Raw genomic sequence first — 25,119 nt, 5'->3', positions numbered from 1 at the left:
CTGTTTTTTTATCTAAAATCTTATAATAAAGGTGTATTTGACATGCACTTGCACTTCCTTACTTTGGTGCACAGCATACAGATGAATAAATAGTTATCTACTATCTATTCTATATTCACTAAATGAACAAGTGCGTGCTAAACAGCAAAATAATAATAATAATTCATACAAACATGAGAAACAGTATTCTCCTTTGCAGATGACCATCACTCCACATGACGTAAAATATACTTTTTTCATTATGAACATGTCAAAACACTGAAACGTAATTACCTGGACGTTCCAAACACATTTATTGGGCCGATAACATTAAACAAACACAGTGTAGGACCATTGTAAACGATAAAACAGAAAAAAGGCATCAGCTCTCCTCCAGAAATTTAGTGTGCCAAGCATAAAATATTCAATGTTTTTTTTTTTTTTTAGGATTTTTCCCTCTGATATATTCTTTTTTTTAATGTTTATTTGAAGCTTTACATGTTAATCTTCAGCATGAATAATTCTATTTACAAGGCCAGACCCCTCATTGTGTCTCCAAAACAGCTCTCGCGTACATTCCTCTGTTGCGTCTTTAGCGTGGCAGCCATCATGTCCTCCATGCCATCCTGTCGTCCTTTCTGTCGTGTCCCAGAGTTATGATTAAGACAATGCAGTTATGAGGATACTCCCGATTTCAGTCTCTGGCTCAATGTCCATCCTGATGTTTAGGGCTTGGACGCTTTGCAGTAAGGTATCCGTATGTACAAAGTTTAAAAAGACATCTTAAGTTCCAGTTTGTGAAGTGAATATGAAATAAATATTTCAATTTTTTGTACGTTTTTTTTTTCTTTTTTTTCTTTATTTATTTTTCACCAAAAACGTATCAAAACCTATTTGTACTTCACTGGTTTTGAGCTGATGTATGAAACAGAGTCCTTTTTTATTTTTTATTTTTTTTTTGCAAAAGTCTCTTCTTATTGAAGTTATTATTATTATTTTTTTATATACTTTATTTTTCGCTTTTTTCCCTTTACAATGTCATGACTATCTGGCAGGACAAATGTGATGCAGTCGAGAGTCCGTTCCGCTCCTCCGCTGTCTTTCATCCTTTTTCTCCCCCCTTTTTCTTGGTGTCTTGTTTTATATTTGGGCTCGTCCATGAAAGGGGTCTATTTCAGCAGCCATTCATTCACTGTATTGGAGGAAAGAAAAAAAAACATAATAACAAGGATCTGACTGGAAAAAGAAAGAAAGAATAAAAGAATGAAAGAAAAAAAAACCCTTCACATCACTCAATGAATATCTAGTGTGAGATACCTGCTGGAAAAGGACTGCAATCTGGAACAGATAACTCAGTTTGGACGCATTTATTCTCCTGCGGCACCATGAAAACTGGATTTATTCACAGGTAAGCCATGTGAGCTGAGTCATGATCCACAAAGCTTACCCATGAATAAATATTGGTTTAAAAGTAATGCATTTATATTCTAATATATTTAAGTTTATAAAAAATAGATGGGATTATAGCTACAGGCATAAATTTAAAATTAATTTAAAGTATATTCACAAAATATTCACTTTAATGGGAACACCTGTACACCTGCACATTAATGCATTTATTTAATCTGCCAATTATCTGGCAGCGGCAGAGCCATGCTGAAAAACACTCGGCAGTCTCCAGGGTTTATGTAGAAACAGTGAAAACAACAACAACAACAACAACAACAAGACAACAACAACAACATCCACAAAGCAGATAATCTCAGAAAAATATAAAGAAGCCAAAAAGAAAGCTAAAAGGAAAAGTACTGTTTCTTAATTAATCACTCTTTACAACCGTGGTGAGCAGAAAAGCATCTCAGCATGCACAGAACGTCAAAACGTTAAGGTTGAAGGGCAACAACAGCAAAAAAAAACTCATCAGGTTCTTCTCCTGTCAGTTAAGAACAGAAATCTGAGGCTATCATGGGCTTGTGTATCATCTGAGGATATCATGTATTGTGCAGGAGGACATGCTTTTTACTCAACATTGTTGTAAAGAGTGTGTATAGTGTATGAGTTACTGATTACATTCAGTCGAAGTCTGAAGTGCTTTAAATAGTTTGGAAAATGTCATGGCTTTGGACGCTTTTGGCTATTTGACATCATTTGAGTCACCTGGTGGTGTGCCTGCAAGGCCTACCTACAGCGCGCCTTTGTTTAACACCATTGGAAAATCAAAAGAAATCCAAAACCTCAAAAAAAGAAATGTGGACCTCTACAAGCCTGGTTTTTCCTTGGGAGCAATGTCTAGATGGCTGAAGGTCCCACATCCATCTGTACAAACAATACTGTGCAAGTATAAACTGCATGAGACCATGTAGCCGTCATATTGCTCAGAAAGAAGACATCTATTTTTATAGAAAAAAAAGGACTAATTCATCCCAGAACAACAGCAAAGAACCTTGTGAGGACAAAAGTATCTGTATCCACAGTGAAACAAGAACGATATGGATGCAACCTGAAAGGCTACTCAGTAATGGAGAAGCCACTAATCCAAAATCACCAAAATACAACCAGACTACAGTTTGCAGCTGCACATGGTGGTAAAGATCTGACTTTTTGGAGACACGCCCTTTAGTCCGATGAAACAAAATTTGACCATGAAGACCACCACTGTTTGAAGGAAAAATCTTCTTCTTTGTCTTTAGGCTGTTCCCTTTCACCACAGTGAATCATCTGCCTCCATCTAACCCTATCCTCTGCGTCCTTCTCTCTCACCCCAACTTACTTCCTGTCCTCTCTCACTGCATCCATAAATCTGCTATTTGGTCTTCCTTTAGACCTCCTGCCTGGCAGTTTCAACCTCAGCATCCTTCTCATAATCCAAAATGCTCATAGTCTCTCCTCTGCACTTTCAAACTGTCTCAATCTGGCCTTTCTGACTTTATCTCCAAAACATCTAACGTGGGTTAATGAACTTAATCTTCATCCTATCTACTGTATCCTTGTCACTCCCAAGGAAGGAAAAATGGCAAGGAAAAATATTGCAAGCCAAGGAATACCATTCCAACCATGAAGCATGGGGGTCCCAGCACCATGTTATGGGGGTGCTTTGCTACAAGAGGGACTGATATACAGTGCATGGCATCATAAGGAAGATTATGTGGATTATGAGGATGTTAAAGTTTGGTTGCAGATGGTTCTTCCAAATGGACAATGACCCCAAGTATTCTTCAAAAATTGCGGCATAATGGCTTAAGGTCATTAAATTTGTGGTATTGCTGCGGCCCTGACCTCAATCCAATGGTGAATAGAGTTAAAAAAAAAAAAAGCATGTGAACCAAGAGGCCTACGATCTTGACTCAGCTACACCAGTTCTTACAAGACAATGCAACCAAATACTATCCATGTGTATGTAAACTCCTGGCGCACTAGGAATGTAATGAAAAATCAAATAACATCTTTTATTTTCATTTTAAAAAGGAATCTTTCACTTTACTATTATTCATAAGGTTTAAGTAAAATTTTTGACTTCTACTGTAATTTCATAAATGTCCAGGTGTTCCCTTTAAAATGAACAAGTGAGTAATTATAAAAGTAAACAACTTAGATGTGTGTTATTTAAGTAAATAAATGTATTTTAGTTAATATTCAGAACGCCTTCAATGTTCGCCTGCTAGTAGCCTGTATGCTAGTTAGCAAGATTTAGCATGTTTGAGTTAAAAATATGAAAAGCTGCAACTATTTACAAGGAAAATGCAGCCTGTAAGTAAAAAAATATAAAAATAAACAGAAGATTATTGCCTAAGGGGGGAAAAAAAATCAAGTTTACTTTTTCTAAAAGTTACAAGAGCTAAACAGCCCTGCGATCATTAGCTTTTACAAAAGCGCAGCTTCCCACAGGACCAGCTGCTTAACCACGTCTAATTAGACATGTTTTCTTTTCCTTCAGCGTCGTGATATTTACATGTTTAAACACAGAATGCAATTAAAAAGGAAATCTTTCTTTACTCTTGCAGGTGGGGAGTTCAAAGAGCTCAAACAAATTGGATGCGAGAAAAAAAAAAAAGAAAGGAAGAGAAACGAAATCCTGTGATCAGGATAGTAGGAGTCACGGTGTTCCACTCAGCGCAATACTTCAGGGGTAATTGAAAAAAAAAGAGATTTTTAATTTGTTTCAGGGAAAATATTTTGTCTCTACAGGTAGGAAAATAGACTGCGGATAAGCAGTTGGGAGAAAACGGACTCCCCTAGTGAGAAGTTAGATTGGTGCGGTCCCCAGAACCTCACACGAATCGTTCCTGTATGTTAATAATAAAACTAGCACTGATACTAAGTGAAAAGATTTATTGTAGTAGACGCATCCACGATCTGATGACTATTCTGGCTTTGATTTCGAATGCGCTTTTTTAGGCACTTCACAAGAACAGTAGCACACTGACCTCGGTACTGCAGCTTCTGAGCCCTGTTGTTGGGACAGTCCTTGCCCTGCATGCTGAAGTTGATGTTGGTGCGGATGCAGCGGTTGTTCAGGGGCTGGACCGGACGCACGTTATCACTCATGCTGAGGAATATCTGTGAAGGCTGGTTCTGGCTGAGCAGCCGCATGGAGTGCATCTGCAGGAGTGACGCAAGGACACACGCATGTTATATTTCTGTTTCCTTAAACCCTACATATACATATACAGTCACGTGTTTTTATATTTTAAATGTAGTTTTTTTTATGTAAAAACATAATAAAAAAGTCACATGATCATAGAGTGTCTAAGTAATAGGCAAATACAACCTCAGACGAATAACAGCATACAAAAATGAAGCCAAATAGAAAAGAACATGTGGACAATATTAAGGTTTCCCATGATTTAATAGCTTGTAGATCAAACTTCAGCAGCAAATACCTTAAAGTAATAATTTTCTGCACGACCTTTTCAGTCTTTTCAGCTGTCGGACAGATGGCCCCACATATGCCTGTAGAATACTTTGGTATACAGAGGAGTTAATGGTTGATTTAATGATGGTAAGGATCCCAGGTCCTGTGGCTGCAAAACCGAACCCAAATCATCACCCCTCCACCGCCCAGCTTGACAGTGGGTATGAGGTGTTTCTGCTGAAATGCTGCTTAGAGTTTGCTAAACATGGCACTGGGCATTGAGGGCAAACGACCGAACTTAATAATGGTCTCATCTGTCCATCATGCTTTCATGTTCTTTTTAGACAGAAGAGGTTTTCCCTTGCTCCTGGCAACCTTTCAAAACAAACCGTATTTTTTCAGTCTTCTTCTAATTGTGCTGTAATGGGCTTCGACATTTAACATGTCCAGTGAGGCCATTAGGGTCTGACATGTAGCTCTTGTCTCTTCTTATTTTTGTATTTCTATGAGCATTGCACTGTCTGACCTTGGGGTGAATGTGCTAAGACGTTCACTTCTGGGAAGACTGGCAATGCTTTACCCTTTTAAATAATCTTTCTCACCATGGAACGTTAAACTCCAAATTGTTGTAAATGTTTTTATAACCCTTTCAAGATTGATGTGCAGCAACAATTGCTTCTCTAATACCATTGCTTATGTCTTTCCCTCTTGGCATTGGGTTAATGCTCCAGACTAGCAAACCTCTGCTTTCATCATCTTTTCTCATGATCAATTAATAAGGGGCTAATGAGTAGTAGCATCTGGCTATAACTTACCCTCTTAAATCCTGTAAAAACCACTAAGGGCAGTGTTTCCAACTATTTTTAATGGAAAGTAGCTAAAACCTGCTCAAAAAGTCGCCAAATGTCGCTAGATGATGTCATGCGTATATTTCCATATTGATCCTATCATTCCTCACGTGTCCAATATAATTATGAACTTAAGCTCTGTAACAGTGAGTAATATAAGTGCATCAGAGAAAAAAAAAATAAATAAGAAAAAAATAAGAAGAAACTGTCAAATTAAATAGTTTTATTTCAAGCAAAGGTAAGTGATTGGTCCGTGGCAACACCGTTTGCACATGCGCAGCTCATTCACATCTATGTCAGCTGCCGTGCGGTCACGGAAATATGCTGCTCCTTTCAGCCGGAGCTAGCGCTCACTGATCAGAGCAGACACACAGGGAGATGAGTAACTGTACCGGGAAAGCAAGACCTCTCGCTTACAGGACAGTACTGGCGGCATTCGGAAAGTTGCTAAGGTTTGTCCAAAAGTCGCTAGATTTGTCGCTAGGCGCTTTTTTGAAGAAAAAAAAATCATCAAGTGGGTCTGAAAGTGACAAAAGTCGCTAAGTTGGCAACACTGGCTAAGGGCCTGCTTAGTATTAGACATTTTTAAAATTAATTTCGGCCTCATTGTTTTAGGTAAATAATGCATGGTGAAAAAGTTGTACTTGAGGTTTTATTTGCCTGATACTTTTATTTGCCTATTACACAAAAATTATTTAATTAAAAGAAGAGGTACTACCTTTTACCCATGGCTGTACTCAATATCTTTATACTTTTTACTATTGTATTGTAAAAAACAAACAAACAAACGAACAAACACTCTTTTGGATTTATAGACTGTTCTGTGCCCTCTTTATATTTGCACATTTTTCTTTGCTGATGCAACACAGACAAGAATTTGGCCTCGTCTATGATTGGTTTTAAACCATGAAAGCCAGGGCTCAAATCGATGTGTTTTTACGCCAATTTAGCACAATATTATTGAAAAAATAATAAAAAAGAATGATTGCAAAACTGAACCAGCTCCGGTAAGCATGCTGGTCTGAAGTTTAGAAATCCCGCTATGATAAGTTATGATTGGTTAAAAGAATTCAGCCTTGTCTATGATTGGTTAAAACCCTGTGTTTATAATCTATATAAATCTGTGACATTAGTAATGACACCTAATGATGATGATGATGATGTAGATGATGGAGGCTTTGTACACTTACCTGCATTTTTGTGACATATATCGGCTTGTTCATTAGAATCCATGTCGCAGTCTCAAAGCATGGTGGGATAGTCATCGATCCTTCATAGGTGATGAAACTCGACGTCTCGGGATAGACCTCCTCGATGTTTAGCCCGGAGAGTAAATAAGCATCATCTACAAATAATGAAAAAAAAAAAAAAAATATATATATATATATATATAGATATAAAAATAAATCAGCTGTTGTATCTTCACCTCTCCTGCTTATTAGGAAATCTTTTGTTTATATTAAATCATTTTTTCAAACCCGGCAATTTGGCTTGTCTGTGTTCGTCTCCCGGAGGCAGAAGCAGTGCCAATGGCGGCGGCTTACCGGATGCCTGCTGAATTGTTTTGACATGTTTCACAATACCAGGCTTCCATTAGATAATACGGCGTCGTGCTCGTGTGAAACATATTGCCGCTCTCCTCTCTTGACAACAGACGAGTAATAAGCTGTGACTTGAGTCAGACTATGAAAGGCAGCGCATTATACAGTATTTCCCCCACGACGATTAGCACCGCGCAAAATTAATTAAATCGAATGAAACCAGTGTGCATAAATTCAGCTCTGCTAGTGCACTGGTCTTGGAGAGTTTTGACAGCATAAATAATTCTGTTTGAATCCGGAGTTGTAGGACTGGGTCTAAAAAATGCATGCCACCACGGCGGACGGTTCGGCGAAGGCCTCGGGCGAGGGCAGACTGCTGATCTAGAGGGGGTGGTTATGAATTCTGTCAAGGCCCACACTCCTGTTGCAGTACTCAGAACTGAATTTCAGAGACGTCGGCGGCCCACGTTCGCTCACCACCGAGACCCAAGCGGCGCGGGCCAGCCACCAGGAGTCAGTGTGCTCCTCTCGTCAGTCATCCCTCGCCTCGCACTCTTATTACTTCAATTACTGTGGTCTTTTTTCACACGTAAGACTGATACCATAAAGACTGTCTGTGCGTGTGTGTGTGTGTGTGCAGACTATGAAACATTTTGTTCCAAAAAAAAAACTCTGCTCTTAATAAAAAACTAACATATTTTTCACTTTTTATAACATTAGAAAGTTATAAGAAAAAAAGAAAGAAAAAAGAGAAAAAAAGATGCATGCATTAAGCACTATAAATGATTATATGCTTTGTCCCTATGGAGTAACTACAACAGATAGTTCTAGATGAAAACAGCATGGTTTGATGTGACCAAAACATGTAAAGTACACATGCCAGAAATTTCTCTACATTACATCATACGACCATTTACTGTAGCAGGAATAATAATAATAAAAATAATAATAATATCATCATCATCATCATCATCATCATTATTATTATTATTATTATTATTATTAAGATGACCAGTTTTACAGCAAAACAAGATAAATGCCATTATTGGAAATTTCCTTATTCTGGGACATCATTTTCTTTGGAACACAAGAAACACAACAAAACACAATACAATATAAAAACCCAATCGCATACCTTCTGTCTGTCATGTGATCAGCTTTGCAGGACACTGGAGTGAACTAAATGTGTTTGATGGATTTTTTTTAACAGCCTTATTATACCAAAAATATGCCAAAAATATTCTCTCAGTTTGAAACACCTCTTGCGTCATTAAAAAAAGGAGAAAAAAATGTAAATGCAAAAATGGAGTTACCTCATTTTGCTGTAAAAGTGTTCATATTTACTTTAAAATGACACATCATACTTTTTATCTAATTATATCTACAGTATATATATGCAGCAATGACATTTCTAGCTGAAATAATGAGTTTATAGGCATATGTTCACTTATTTACCAACATACAGTAGTAAAGTTTTCTGCAAATATTTATGGAATGAGTCTAAAGTGTCTGTGCTTTGGACATCTTTTTGGACATCTTCAGGACAGAGGAATTTACACTTTTTGATTTTGTCGGTAAGCTTTGTTAAAGAAGAGGAAAGATTAGAGTTGATCTTGTGTAAGTTAAAACAAGGACTTATTACATGGAAGTTCCATAATATGGAATATACCAATGATGAAAAGCCATATTACTGTACATAATGCCATTGTTAATTATTTGTCCAAAATAGGGTACGTAAATCAATTCCCATCTTAAAATCTTGTCCTGGGGTGAAAACATAATGTTTTATAATATAATATGTTTTATAATATGGTTGAAGCCATTTTATGATGAAGTGGATTTAAAATGGAAAACTTCCTCGAGCCCCATTAAGCAGTTTCCCATGGAGGTTTTAGATCTCATTTTAAATCTGCAAAGAATTTTGTACCTCTTATTACAAGTGTGTCAAAGCACTCCGCTTGAGAGATGCAGCTTTTGGATTTTCCATTACATCTAATAAAAGCAAGGCTGCAATGATTCACGTCAGGCCTTCGACTGGAGGCGTGCTCCTTTCACTTACTCTTATATGTTATTCTAGTGATGGTATCTCTGTTCAGCATCCGATTCAAAAAGGAATTTGAAGTCTCGGATATCTGGAAATAGAAAAAAAACAAACAGGAGAGAAGGAAGGAATGGGGTGGGGTGGGGTGGTGGGGGAGGGAATGAGGGTTGGGGAGGAAAATGGAGAAAGAGAAATGAGGGTGAGAAGTTGTTAAGAGTTTAACAGCAATGACTTTAAGACAGTTTAAGTGTTAGCTTTCCGCTGCGTGCTTTAACCTACCCACAAAGCCGCGGTAATGTATCTGAAGAGAGCTGCAGAGCTTTTACGGGTTCCTTATTAGCTGCTAATTGAAACAACTTCAGGCACTTTGTTTGATTAGGCAGAATGAAATGTGCTTCACTGATACAACTCACGTCACCTTCTTAGCTTCTCATTTGCACGCCGGGCCTTTAAGAACCCAAAGCATTTTAATGATGTTTCACGGGTTTCTGGGACACTTGGATGGATTGGGGAGTGATCTTTGACCCTAAACACACCCTTTTCTAATAAGTCAACCCTTTACTTATGTTTAAATGTCGTCATTAAATCTTTTATGGGCATACACAGTATATAATAAGGCATTATACCTATTAGGATATTTATTTATAAGAAACATTATACACTTTATGACAGTGTTTATTATGAATTATAAATTATTTGTAACACATTATAATGCTAATAACAAAGGCAATCTGTTATTAATACAACAATGGCTGTTCAAGTTAAAGCGAGACTTCTGATTAATTTTTACGTATTTCTGAGAATATTTATTTCACAGTTTTCATATGTAACACAGGTTTCAGTCAAACTGGGACTTTTGATTGTGCAGGAGAAGAAAATTCAGTTATAAAGGTAAAAACTTCCTTTATTTCTTTTTATAATCTCCTGCTACACTAATGCACTTATCCCAGCGTTTCACTAGTGCTTGGATAACATCAGAGAGCGTTTTCTCAGTACGCCAGAACCCTGATCTGACTGCCTGCTTCATGTCTGATACGCTGGCCTCCTAGGAACTCCTAGGATGCGGCAGTAACTCAGAGCCGAGTTCTTCTAACGTGCACGTGCATCAAATGCGTCTCTTCTGCAAGTAGAAAACAAGTTACCCGTCGATTTTCAAGGATAAGGCGTTCCATTTACTGAATGTAAAGTGACTGCAGTGAGCTTATTGGTAACATAAATATATCAATGTTATTTAGTTTTACTGTTTTTTTTTATTCTTGTTTGATCAGGAAGGCGACCTTGGGTGACCAGAAGGGCGCCTATATAAATAAAATGCATTATTATTATTATTATTATATGTAATGACTATTATATATATATATATATATATATATATATATATATATATATATAGTATATAAATATATTATATTTATGACGTATTCATAGAAGCAGCACACATTGTTCATCATTTAAATTGTATTGCATTTTTTCATATGATTTATGATTATAAAGCACTAAACTGTAGGTATACGCAGAAAATGATCGGAAATAAACCTGGCTTAGTTTCAGTATTGCTTTTTTTTTTTCTCCTTAATATTTTCAAATCTTAAATGCAACATATAAATTATTCTACATTATAATAAAGGCCTATGGTATGTCAAATATATTGTAACATACTGTATATGTGAACACCATTAAAAACAGGCTACCACATAAAACACAAGACGTATGCTGTTTTAAGAAGGAAAAAATACGTTAAAAAAAATAGCAGCTTCAGCAGGGTCTTGATATATTTCCTACATGAACACTATAACCGAACATTTTCCTCCCACTCCATTTCATGTGACAGTGACTGTGCACATTTTAACGTCCTTGGCCTTTTTGATGGCGAGCTCGGATGCCAGCTCATACCACTTATACTCAGGAGGGAGTCCTTCCTGGCAGCCGGGTGCCTTGACAGTGAACACAGCATGAGGCGGGGCTGAGAAAGCGACCCGCAGGCTGACTCACGTAAGGATGGGGATCAGCTCCTCACCCCTACCTGCGGGGAAAATGCCACTGAACACCCTGTGTGTTCACTTACAATTACAGTCATGATAAAGAAGACGGCAAAAAGACGTGACCAAAAAAAAAAAAACAAATAACGTCCGGGTGTGTAAGAAACGCTCCAGACACTAACGGTTCACGGTGCTGTACTGACATGCTTTACGAGGAATCCGAGGAGACATTTATCTAAAGAATAAGGCGAGCCAAAGTGCCATTAAGAGGAAAATGACAGTATGAGTCTAACATTTATAACCAGGACAAATGACTATAACATTTTCATGAACTGCCATCTGTCGTCACAAAGCTGTACGTTCATGTTGTTCTTATCTTTAACTGCTCAGTAACAAATGATCATGTCTTGGTATTATCCTATTACGGTTATGGATGTCCTGTAATGTTGTAGCATTTAGCATGGAGCTCATAAAATGTACTGGAAATTAGATTTGCACCTCCTCCAGTGCATTATTGTGGATTTAGCGTGAAAAAGTTTATTACAGTTTTAGTATTAGTGTTTAATACACTATGTCACGCAGGCTATTTTAGTGTATTAATCCAGGGTAGGAATATTATGTCATTTATTACTCTGGGGATGTTATAATGCTGTATAATAGCATACTGATTTTATATAAGTATCATAGCATGTACTGCAATGCTTATATGTTGTGTTGGGATCATATATATATATACAATATACCCACTGGCCACTTCATGAGGTTCATCTGTATCTTAACACAAATATCTAATCAGCCAATTACATGGCAGCAGCTCATCGAATTGAGACATGGTCAAGATGATCTGCTGAGGTTTAAACCAATCTTCAGAATGGGGAAGGAAGGTGATTTACAGTAGGAAACTTTGAAGGTGGCATGGCTGTTGGGGCCAGATGGGCTGATCTGAGTATTCCAGAGACTGCCGATCCACTGGCATTTTAATGCACAACCATCACTAGGGTTTATCGAGGATGGTCTGACAAGGAGAAGATACTGTAGTAAGGCAGCATCAGTTCTATAATGCCTTGTTGATGCCAGAGGTGAGAGGAGAATAACCAGACTGGTTCAAGCAAACAGAAAAGCAACAATAACTCAAATATCATCTCATTACAAGCAAGGTATGATGATAAACATATCAAGTCTTGCAGCAGGTTGGCTACAACTGCAGAAGACCATACCGGATACCGTCTTCTGTTAGCTAAGAACGAGGAACTGAGGCTACAATTTGTATAAGCTCACCAAAACTGGACAGTTAAAGACATTAACTTTATGTCTTTACTTTAAAGACATTGTTTACATGCCACACCCTACCTGAGCATTGTCACTGACCATGTCCATGAGCACTCGATAACCCACAATTACATTTAGGCATTTGATCTACATTTTTTGTCCAACTTGGTGGTCTTGGGGTTTGAACCTGGGACCTTCCAAACCATAGTCCAGTGCCTTAACCATTGAGCTACCATCCTTACTCCACACTATGTGACAAAGATAAAATAATCTCAACATTACTGTAGTTGGATGTACTCAAACAGCCTTTACAGTCACTAGATCTCAATCCAGTAGAGCACGTTTGGAACAAGGTGGAACGGGACAGTCACATCATAAATGTGCTGGCAACAAACCTGCAGCATCTACATGATGCCCTCATGACAATATGGACCGAAAGCTCTATGTAGTGTTTCTAGCTCCTTGTTTAATCTATGCCACAAAGAATTAAGGCAAATCTGAAGCCAAAAGTGGGTCCAACCCAGTACTAGCAAGGTGTACCTACTGTAAGGAAGCATCCGGTGAGTGTAAATCAGTAGTCATATCTTCTATAAGAGCTATTCAGACGTTATGTAAGTGTTAAAATTACAAGGCAGATTTTGAAGTGAGGCATTCTTGCAAAACTCTGACTTTCAACATGAACTATTTTTTCTTTTTTTTTTAGACAAACATCAGAGAAGATGCATTTTAATCAAAGAAATTGATTCTCCGGGGCATTGAATTATTTTTGGGAGAAGAAATGACAAAACAGACTAACAAAGTGAGCCATAAGTGTGAGTCAGCTCATCCAGTAGTTGAACAGTGAACTCTTAATAAAGTTTTCTACACAAGTTTAAAAGTGGTTCTACTCTGAAAAAATCTGGCAACCTTAGATGCACTCCCTACAAGTCGAGTACTCGATGGCGCCGCGGATGTGGCTGCCTCGGTGTGCAGCTCTTCATTCGTCTTACTGTTTTTTAGTTAGTTTGTCCTGTTTTTTGTTTCTTAAATGTAATAAACATTTTTTTTGTGTGTGTGTATGTGTCGTGCTCTTTTGTCTTTGTTCTGGAAGCTGTGTCACTAAAACAGATTCCTTCTACGTGCAAGCATACAATAATAAAACTCTTTCTGATTCTAATTCTTTCTGATTCTGATACATGCGGATCATTCCTTATCTAAAGCCCAGAAGGTCAACTCAAGCAGGTGCATAACAGGACTCTGTTGGAATACTTATAGCCTGTGATTTGTAGAGAGTTCCTAGAGAGTGTGCGTATAGAGTAAGCATGGCTTTTGGTCCCCAATAGTGCATTATTACGGAGTAAAGCTGGCCAGTTCATGCATATTGCAGCTCCTGCCATGATAACCCCGCCTGTTTCGTACCGAGCCAGACACAAACCAAGGGGCAGATGAACGAGCCACGGCCAGGCGACGACGACGCTTGAGCCCGAGATTGACGTTGGCAGCCTAATTAGTTTAACTTGAACTTTCATTCCGGTGAGGAAAGCGGCGCTGATATTTCTTTGAACTGCTATTTACGAGAGCGAGCGAAAGCTATTTCATAACCTCTGGCTCCTGGACTGACAGGAAGATAGCGAACAACTTGTTTAGCCGCAGCTGGATAATTGCATGGCTAATTGTTCCTGTTGAGTGCAGTTTTTTCCTTTTTGTTTTCCACATGAACACATACTGACCTTCAACTACCGAAAAAAATTATTTTACAAAAGGTTTATTGATATCCCACCATTTCCTGACAGTGTTTGTTTTTTTTTTTCCATCCTTTTAGCCGTGCAGGGAATGCATGCGCTAGAAATCTGTTTAGATGACTGCAGGAGAAACATGGCATTCAGAATTATAGGATGTTAAACATGTTTAGCGTGTGCATATAGCATACTGTACATATATACATATTTGCTTGATTTACAATTGAGGAGTGCTTACCTTCATGAATATAGACACGATCACCAAGCCGTTTGGACTCTTCGCAGCTTCTGTATAGTTAGTATAGAGCTCGTGGTTGTAGTGGATCAGTTGTACCTGGAAGAAATAGAGAACGATTCATACAATAGCTATCGCCGCCCCCTGTCTATACGATTCAAGCAGATTCTTGCTTTACATTAATTATGCAAAGTGTCTATCGGGAAAACCAAAGTGGGCGGGGCAACATGCAGACAAAAATGAGAGGTGAAGCAGCGAATACTATTTGCACGTGACGTCATGACGTCTGTCGGTCATGTTACCGCCCACTTCTTGTTGGCAAAAGCCAGTCACAAAAGCACTTTCAGCAGAAAACATATCTAATTATGTTATTTCCTCTTAAACAAGTAGTGGCTTTTAAACTATTTTGAAACTAGCTTCTAATACAAGGGTGAATCCCAAATCCCTCTGTAACCCCTGATTAAGGTCACTACTTGGTGTGTGGAACATAGAAAGGTTAAAATGTCAGTATTAATTAACGTTACCTGCTCATCATTTAATGAACCCTGACATCGTCATGATTGACATCACTGTAGTCATGTGACTGCAAAAGGTCTATACAATAGTAACTAGGAACATTTTGTTAAACAAATATCATTCGATATGTGTTTGTTAAAATTCTTTATAATTATTAACGATGATGTTCATGACCTAAACACGTTCCTGCATAATAGTTCATTTATACCCAATTAAGAAAAACTCGATTTAAACATTGCGCACATCTGCTCCTGTGAATGTACAGCGGAGTTAGCAATATTCCCGAGACGTTACTTTCAACTATAAATCCGAGCTTCAGTAACTTCTCCAAAAAAGGAATTGTTTAAAAACTTATTCGAAAAAAAAAAAAAAAAAAAAAACCCAGCACCAGTCGTGAATAATTAAGACTTGTGTTTGCTCTTTAAGTTTTTGTTGCTCTGAACTCCGTGTTGATCAGGTTGAGATGCCAAGCCCCTGTCAAGCCAGTTCTCCGCACGTCCAAATCACAGCTACGCAGCTGGCGTTCCTGCTCGTCTCAACGCGCCTGTCAAGTTTAAATTCGAATTCATTGTGAAGCTCAGGTAATCTTCTCTCGGTGAATGCCTCCAAGCGCACAGTCGAGCTGCAACAAAGGTTTAAAGAGGAATTTGGATGGAAGCAAGGCCACAATCTCAGACATTCTTCAAAAACCAAGGGAAATGGCGTTTTTAATAAGAGATACAGGAATGGCGAGGCAGGAAAAGTTTATCATGAACTGCTTGTAAAGACAGAGACAACACGCTGACGTTACTTTTTCAGGGAGTAATCTTCTCACAGACGCTGCTTCGGAGTTTATGGGTAAGAGTGTGGGATTGGAAAGAGAACATCAGTTTATGGAAATTGTGTTTAGACTCCTGAAAACAGAGCAACTAAAGCGGACAGTTGACAACTACATTAAAAAACAAAAACAAAAACAAAAAAAACAGGCCAACTGGCACCAAGAACCATGTCATGGCAAAACTCATTCTGGTGTTTTATGTAAACATACAGTACCTGCATCATTTGCTTTTGCTTAAGGCCTTGTTCACACGGGCGTTAAGTTTTTGGATAAACAAACGCGCTCTGAACGTCCTAGACGTTTATGTTGCGTTTTGTTGTGTCGATCGATTGACTTCTACACCGGCGTTGGTTTGTCTCTGTCTAATGTCAGCCTGCAGCCCAAATTGTAGTTTGTGTGTTAACCTGTGGGGGCAGTGTGTTGGGAACTGAATATGAAAGCCCGCTGCTACCGGGTTCACTCTCTGACTGCACAACGTCGGATTAAAGGAAGGTTTTTTGTGGTTTATAAGGAAATGCGAAAATTTCTGCGTAAGTTGTTCAACAATTAATTTTTTTTTTATTTGGCCTTTTTCGCATTTCCCTATGTATAGCATGTAGGATCATGGGATATATCTGGTCCTCCAAAGCGTAAAATAAACGCACAGAAAACGAACTAGAAGCGTTCGTTGGGTTTTGAACGACAAAAAAGAGCTGCATGCAACGTTTTTTAAATGCCGTATGAACACGCAGTCGGACAAACGCACGTCACCAAAGCCCGTGTGAACACTCTCATTGACTCCTATGTGTAGAAAACACTCGCCGCTTGATCCGCGCTCACCGGACGCTACGAACGCAAGAAAAACACTGGATTTTAACACCTGTGTGAACAAAAGGCCTAAAGGTGTAAAGTAACCAAGTACTTTTACTTTGTCACTTAAGTCCATAATTCCTGTATCTGTACTTTACTTGAGAAGCTTTATTAGAGTAGACTTTTTGCTTCTACTCCACGACATCCTACAACAATTATCTGTACTTTCTACTTCACTACATTGTTTGCATAGCGTTGCGTTACAGAGTCAGAGTGGTGTGTGGTATTTAAAGCAGTGACCTGCTCTACTTTTACTTAACTACAGGATTGCAGTACATCGACCAGCACTGCTTTTACTCAAGACCATTCACAAGACATAAGAAATACCCCCAAAAACACAAACTAAACAACAAACCCCCCAAAATGTAGATAGCAGCGTAACCCGAACATGAGAACAAAAGAACCTTAGTGTTTAATTACTTGTCCCTAATTTAGACTTGATATGAACCTAAAAAAAATAAAATAAATAAAAACTAGATCACACCCCTATGTGACTCATCTCCTCACCCATGAATCTCACAAAACAAACAAGAAGAAGTGATTGCAGGGTACATGCTGATGTGATTAGATCTCTTTTTCTTATTTTTTTTTTTCTGGAGGTGAACCCCAGCCACTCGCATCTCCCAAACTCCCACAGCGGCAAATTGGCAGAACTGGGAAGCAGGACCAGGCTGTGGCTTCGTACCCTGCCAAAAAGATCAGTAGATATGCAGTGTAGAGGAGCAGACAGCACAATAATGAGTTCTGGAGAGGAGCACACAACAGGAGCGAGGGTTACAAACACCCCCACACTTACACACACACACACACACATACACACACACACACACACACTGAAAAAAAAAAAACAATTATTGTGTTTGGCAAACCTGCAAGAAGCGAACTCATCTAAGTTTTATCCAAACTGAAGCTGAGCTCTGAGGTCAACCTCACTACCTCACTTCTGTCCAGGTTTCTCTCTCTCACACACACACACACACACACACACACATACTGATACAGTACATATAAACATACGATTGCGGTATCAATTGTGTTCTTCTGATATTGTAAATTGGTATATTAATTATAAAATTTAAAAAGAAGATGTGTCAAGTGTGTGTGTGTGCAGGTGTGTGTGTGTGTATTTAATATATAATTTAAATGGTTATTTTGGGTAGATGACATTATTAATGCATCTTCCAAGAAACTAAGCATCATAAAAAAAAAAATTCATTTTCTATCCTTAACCCTGATGTTTGGTAATGAGAAAATCTTAGGAACTTTCTTTAAGCTTCAAGATAGAAATGTATTTTTTTTTATTATAATATATTATATTATATTATAAATATACATGTTTTTATATACAATGATTTTTTTATATTTATTGATAAAGATACAACCCTGTTAAACAAACAATACAAAGCCAGTAAACCATTACTTTAATATTTAATTTTTTTTAAAACAACAATTTATAATTGAACGATTAGAATATCCTGGATGTTCCTATTAGCATGGTTTGCAAGTTAAACACAGTCTGTGCTAATTCTATGCAAATAACCTAATCCTGTTTCTCATTTAAGAGCAAGATTTCTGTAAAAAAAAAAAAAAAAGCCTCATAAAAATGACATTTCCTATGAATAAATGTCAAAAATGGACTAATTCAGGTCTAATTGTTATGCTAAACCGTGCTGCAATCATAGCGCAAAGCCGCTTGTTGGTGTGAGAGGTGTTCAACATTAGCAAAGTGCACGTGTTCCTAAAAATCCTCGTCCTTCTGTTATACCCGGACTTGTCATTCCACCACAGAACAGACATTTACTCCACGCTAGAGGACGACCTGGGCCTCCTACGAGCTCCTTGACAAGCTTTTTATTGTCCGGTAGCCAGCTCGGGACTTGATCCGAATGAAATATGAAGACAGTAAGTCAATAGGAGAATGAGGTGTGGACAGAGCTAACAGGCCAAATAAAAGCGCGCTCGTGTGGAACCCCCGCAAATAGCGCGGGAATCAGAGCGCGCGCTCGTAAAGCGAATAAACCCAGGCTGTGATTAGACCGGCTAGATCGCGGCTGAGGGAGTGCTTAAATTTAGCTTGTTGTAGAAATGCTACAGTAATAGCCTGTCTGTCAGTCTGGTGGAGGAGAGGAAGGAAAGTCGGATGAGCTGGAAGAATCATATAATACGAAGGGTTTAGCTCAGGTTAAAGAGACCTGCATTTTGCCAATCGCTTGTTTATCTTCGGCACTTTGGCCCGATTAGGCAAATGCGAAAATGTCACCGTAATAAAAAACTTTTTTCCGTCAACATGTGAGCGCTGCAATAAAACGAAATGCAAATGTGTTATTTTTCTACCACTGATAATTAAATCGCCATGACAAAATAAAAAAATATATTTATTTTATGCAGGAAAAAAAAAATGCTGAAATTGAAGTGTGGAAAATAATTACACATGCAGCATGTGATCTGTTATGGTGTTAATTTATTACTAGGAAAAAAAAAATCTAATTTTCACTTGCGAGTTTGTCATCTCATCCTGAGCACGTCAGCGGGCTAAATTTAGATGTAAGTGCATTATGTGATTTCAAAGTTCGTCACGAATGACATTTCTTTCAAGAACGTTGTTTCACATCATTTAAAGTAAATATATTTGTATAAAATGTACGACGTATCATTTATTAACGAAATAAAATTCGAATTATTTATGTTGTATGAAAGAACACAGTCCAGGACACGCTACAAAAAAAACAAGCTTTATGTTTTACAGCAGCGCCGCGTCATGTCAAGCTGCATTGCTGATTATTTTCCGCTATAAAGTCTGCAGAGCGTGCTGTTCCTTCATGTTCCAGCTATCAATCCGTCGCAGTATTTCCTATTTGACAAGCAGCCATGTTATATTTCACCCCTGCTGAACTAAACATATCAGCCGTCCTAGCTCTGATGGGATATGACACAAAGAATATTGAGATCCGCGTATGGATCGGACTGTATTTCCGAGAGAACCTCCACTATATACATTAACGGATTCCTTTTGAAAAATGTGTGCTGTTTTTTTTTTTTTTTTTACGAATAAAAGAAATAAGCTACAGACTTTTCCAGAAGTTTCACTGGTGTTTCATTTTCAACTTGTGCGTGAAAGCATGATGGCTAAATATAAGGTGTTAGAGAGCATTCGCAGTCGGCCTGTGCCCCTCCCGGGGACGCAAACAGGACTCAGAAATGATGTGTTATTAGTGAACAAAAAGAAAAAAAACAAAAGAATGAGAACGAATAACTTCCAGTTCAAGAAGCACTTTTTAAAGAAATAACTCAAGAATACTAATACTAAAACTATTCATAAAAAAACATAATAACTAGAGATATAAATCACCAGAGATCACCGATATGATGTCATCACGATACCTAGGTGCCGATCCGATTTATATTATGATTTTGTAAGGAAGATAATTTAATAAATATCCTAATCAAGTTTTTTTTTTTTTTTTCAGATTTTGTCACAATTTTTAACAAACTACACAGGACGTTCTGCTGCCTGCCAATGTGTGAATTAGTGATGCGCGGGTCGTCTGGTAACCCGCGGACCCCGCAGGTAACCCGCGGGTCGGGTAAAGAAATTGTCACTTTATAAACTAAATTTAATAAAAAAATCCATGTATGTTGTGTGCAATTCCCTATAGCCATATAAATATTTGGGAATATTTATTTTTATATTTTATTAAGTTCTTTGATAAGGTTACGTCACGTGACAAGTCACGAAAGTGCCAAGCAGCTACCGCTGCCAGTCACAACAAAAACAAAGAAATAAAAGTGAAGATGGAAGACGAGGCGCAGGAGAAACTGAGGTCGGAATTTACATCATTAAAAGAAAAAAAGGTCAGGCTGCTAAATCCAATGTTTTAGCATTCTTTTTTTGCACAGTGAACGTAAAAACGCTAAATGAACATTTTCGTGTGATAAATGAAAAAAAAAAATGTCGGTGGTTATTTAGCGTAGGCTGTAAACTGTAGGCCTGCCCTATACAAATCTAAAATGAAAAATTGTTTAGCCCAGATTACAAACGCTGCTTTGTAAATGTTAAAAATGTGTATCATTATCGTTTATTTTCATAATAATATGTTGTTGCCAGTTTACACGGCGATGTTCCCAAGCACTTTCAGGCTGAAATAAAGTCTGTTTTCATTTGAATTACAATGCCTAGTATGTCTATTTAATGGTCGCGGATGCGGGGCGGGTTGTAAAAATAGATACAGTGGTACGGGGTGGGCTGGGGCGGGCCAAATAATTTCATAAAAGCGTGACCCGCGGGTTGGAAAAATACCCAACCCGCACATCACTAGTGTAAATAGTTTAGAGCCACCTGCAGGAATATAGAGGAACTGCAACAGCTCAAATACAAACATATAAAAAATATTATAATATTTTTTTTTTTGTCTAACCTATTACTACTTGTCATTATTTATGTCATGATGGAAATTTTAAGCCTAACCGAAGTTGATGCATGAGTTACCTGCCCTAATAAAATTACACTTCTCATAAAAGCATATTCCTCGTTTATAATGTAGTTATGTCAGTCTTATGATACACACATAACAAATAACATTATAAGCATGAGATATAAACACTGTAGGATGAATGACTATGTATAAAGAAAATCATAATACGTTCTTTCAAGGTCGTGTTTACAGTATAAGACACCATGAATACGTCCATATCATGTTATTTAGTAATTCACCTATTAAAGATTATAAACTGTACATGGTTATATTAATCAATGTCATTACATAAAATTAATTTAAAACTTACAAATAATCTGTTTTATACAATGTTGATTGTCAAACTCTAGAACATTATAGCAATAATACCTTTCATGGAGCAATTATTAGACCTCTCTTATTTGTTTTTCATATATTAATCATTTTTATTTATTTTTTATTATGTTTTTCTGATTTGTTGAAATAGAGATTTTAAATCATATGTCTGGCATGCAATGTTTGTAGCAATTGAAATTTTAAATCAAATTTATTTATTTATTTATTTATTTATCTATCTCTTTATTTTCTGTTAATAATCTCACACTTTCTAATATCTCACAGTAAGAATTTCTGTTGACACCAAATCTATAATCAATCATTAACATGTTCATATAATGCTATTGTGCATTCATAATAACTGTTAAAACATTTAAATACACAAATATAACATATAAAAATAAGTTGTTATATTTGTGTATTAAAATGTTCTACACATTAGAGTTATTTCTTGTGTGAGATATAATGTGACATACTTTAATAGAAAGATACAGTGGTTGTACAGTACAATGAAAAACAATGCTGCATAACTCTAATGAATAGTCCTGAATAATAATTGCGATGTGTACAGTATAGCGCTTTATGCATGCATTATAACATGCAATTATTCAAAAGGTACATATAGATTTACTGTATCATGGACTGTGTTGAAAAATAAAACCCAGTAAACCTATGGATATAAATGCAATGCCTTTATTATACAATTATAATCGTTATAATGCATTATAACATGTTATGAAAGTATCCATGGGTCAACATATACAGTATTTATAGAAAACCCACACAGGACTTATACCGCTGGTCATATTGAGGTGATCTGCATGCAGTATTAATAGCAGTGCTGAAGGGAAGGTCAATACCTCCCTGAAAAGAAAGATGTTCGAGGGTCGAGCTGCGAGTGATAATGGCTCGGTAATGAAGAGTAAACAGACAGCGCTAGGCTTCGGTGGCCAGGTCACAGCTTGCAATACCCTGATAAACTGTCTGCACTTTGTTTTATTATTGTTTAAATATTGGCTGACTTCCACTAGAGGGAGGAGGGAAGAAATTATAATCATTAATTACGCGGGATTTGCCTGTCAGGCCCGTGGTTATTTTGTTGCCGTTCTAATCGGCAGTCTTATTACTCCCAAAGAGAAATGTCACGCCGCCACTGACTGGTGACTTCATCAAACGACGGAGGCTGCGGTGTCGTGTCTTTCTGAAATTACACCGCCGGCTTAATTGAGATGTTTTATCCAGTGCTCGGATGGAAACAAGCGCTAGAGTTCAGGGGGAAAGGATGAAACCGCCCGGGACGTAAGGAATAAATCATGGTGATGCGTGCTTATGGGAAAATAATTCCTGACCGATTCAGATGGCGGGGAGGTAACCTTGTTATCAGGAGTTGATTATTTTCCTTTAACAACATATTATGAAGGTCCTCTTATACTGCAATGATGAATAAATATGGATTCAAAACAGCATATTTATAATTATCAGACAGGTTATAATGCACTTTGTAGCTAAATTTATTACACATTATGAATTATTCACATTGTGCAGATTGAATAGTGTTAATAACATATTCTATTAGCAAGCTCACCTTTACGCAGGGCGTTATGAAACATGCTTTTTCATTTAAGCGAGTGGACATTACGTTATAAAACATGGTAACTGGTTTAAAGATTAACTGCTCTAGAAGGTAATTAATTGTGAAAAATCAAACGGTGGATCGAGCACCTGAAGTTATTTGGTACTGGAGATTATAAGGCATTATAAACATTGCTCATAATACTGTACATTATGTTAACACTTTAATTACTTATATATATATATACACAGTGTTTTTTCATAAATTATTCTAACAATGGGTAATTATGAATGCTTTATTTAAATTTTATGTTTTTATTCATACCGCTCAAAAAAATTAAGGGAAGCCTATGTGTTCCCTGGGTACTCCAAAGACATGCAGTTTAGGCTGATTGCCATTTCTAAATAGCCTGTAGTCTGTAGTGTGTGAGTAAGTTTTTGCGTAGCTGTGCCCTCTGACAGACCGGCACCCAGGTGTTCTTGATGTACCCCACATAGTGCCCCAAGTCTCCTAGCTTTACCTTTATCTGTTGCAAAGCACTTACGCTAAAAACTCCTTACAGTAGAGAAATCTCCATTACATCACTGATTAAATGTTTAACATACTTTAAGTTAAATATAAGGTCATTGTCTATAATAAATTGAGAGCATATTCCCGTCTTGTTATAATGCATTCAAAACGAATTGCCATAATTACAGTATGCTTTGAAATAGTTTATTCTTGAAATATCATTTTACCAACTGATAAATGCATTATGGACATTGCTACAAACTAGAATGACACTTTATGAATAAAGAATTAATCAATAAATAATTAAGAGCATCTTATAGCATGTTATGCACATGCATTCATAAGTTATTAGACGTACATGTGGCCTTAAGTTTTACACTTTTATTGACACAATGGGACCAATCAGATTCCAACAAAACTGCAATAAATATTACATTACTTATTTAAATGATAGATTATTCATGTAAGTAATGAGTGTGCTGATTCTCAGCACACACTGGACACCCTCTGCTAAGGACCAACCCGTTAAACAACTGATGCTGCTTGGTGTACTGGCTAAGGACCCATCATCTCAAGTTTGGCTTGTTTAAAAACCTGATGCAATTTTGTGCAAGATGAACCGGATCTCGAGAAATCATATATCTTCCCTAAAGTATGCTTATTTAATATTATACATGTACGAGTAAATGTATGCTGAATATACAATAATATTGCAATCTGTTTCGCGCGCTGTGCTGTAATACCCAGAAGTGTGAGTTAATATTTTTACTATAATTTTATTCTGACGTGATTTGTGTGCTGTCAGCTTTAGCTGTCAACATCAGACACTCACTTTCCCGAGCTAATGGCCTCCGCGGATGCTCATCCACAGTGATATAGCGTTCACGCACAGCGTTCTCGGCTTACCTCCCCGGAGAAGGCCTGGCCGTTGAGGAGATGCTCCGAGCCCTGTCCGTCTTCACTGCCAAAGTGTAACCTGATTTCCTCCAGTCGGTGGCTGTATGTCATCGGTCCGCCTGAGATGTTCACCAAGTGCTCCTTGTCCAGACGTAGCGAGACGTGACGGCCGGTGTTGTACATGGTCCCTCCCACCTAGATGTACACCAAGAAACACAGAAGAGACAAAAGATTTACCGAGCCCTTGGAGTTTGTGTAGTCCGTGTCTGCTGTTGTCATCAGTCCGATATTAAAACAATCTTCACTTCCCTAAAACAGTTTGTCTGCTCGCTTTACCCACATAATGTAGATTTTGATGAAGAACTGCTGCTGTAATCATAATGACGGATTCTGTGCGTATCCAGGAATTTAACATAAAGGGGTTCAGAGTTGGTGACTTCAGTCCAAAAGTAAAATAATCTAAATTTACTTTGGGGGAAGTTCAGATATAGTTTGTGAACGTGATGAAACTGATTTTTCTTAACTTTGCATTCCCATTGTGGTATCAGTCCACTGTGGTTTATCGAGTCTACAGGGAGATTTAAGAGCTTCATGGAGATGCCAATTACCCTTATATTACTGCGTGTGATTGGCCTGCCAACTCGACCTGACCTGAACTCCATAGAGGATCTATGAGCTATTGTCAAGAGTACAATAAAAAATAACTGA

The 25,119-nt window shown here is 37.6% G+C and overlaps 1 protein-coding gene across 1 annotated transcript in view; it reads right to left on the bottom strand.

The window, feature by feature from the left end:
* Window positions 1–279: 279 nt before the first annotated feature.
* Window positions 280–25,119, bottom strand: part of ca10a (carbonic anhydrase Xa) — a 210,765-nt gene continuing 185,925 nt past the window's right edge. The window contains exons 4-9 of the mRNA XM_053510865.1: window positions 24,421–24,606; window positions 14,466–14,561; window positions 9,280–9,352; window positions 6,870–7,024; window positions 4,404–4,578; window positions 280–1,171 (exon numbers count right to left, since the gene is read on the bottom strand). Of these exons, the coding sequence (XP_053366840.1) occupies window positions 1,149–1,171; window positions 4,404–4,578; window positions 6,870–7,024; window positions 9,280–9,352; window positions 14,466–14,561; window positions 24,421–24,606 (708 nt within the window). The 3' untranslated portion in view covers window positions 280–1,148. The remainder of the gene's footprint in view (window positions 1,172–4,403; window positions 4,579–6,869; window positions 7,025–9,279; window positions 9,353–14,465; window positions 14,562–24,420; window positions 24,607–25,119) is intronic.

This window comes from Clarias gariepinus, chromosome 14, assembly GCF_024256425.1.
Source record: "Clarias gariepinus isolate MV-2021 ecotype Netherlands chromosome 14, CGAR_prim_01v2, whole genome shotgun sequence".
Classification (NCBI taxonomy): Eukaryota; Metazoa; Chordata; class Actinopteri; order Siluriformes; family Clariidae; genus Clarias; species Clarias gariepinus.
Note: the sequence above shows the minus strand (reverse complement) of the source record. Positions and strands in the feature narration are given on the sequence as shown.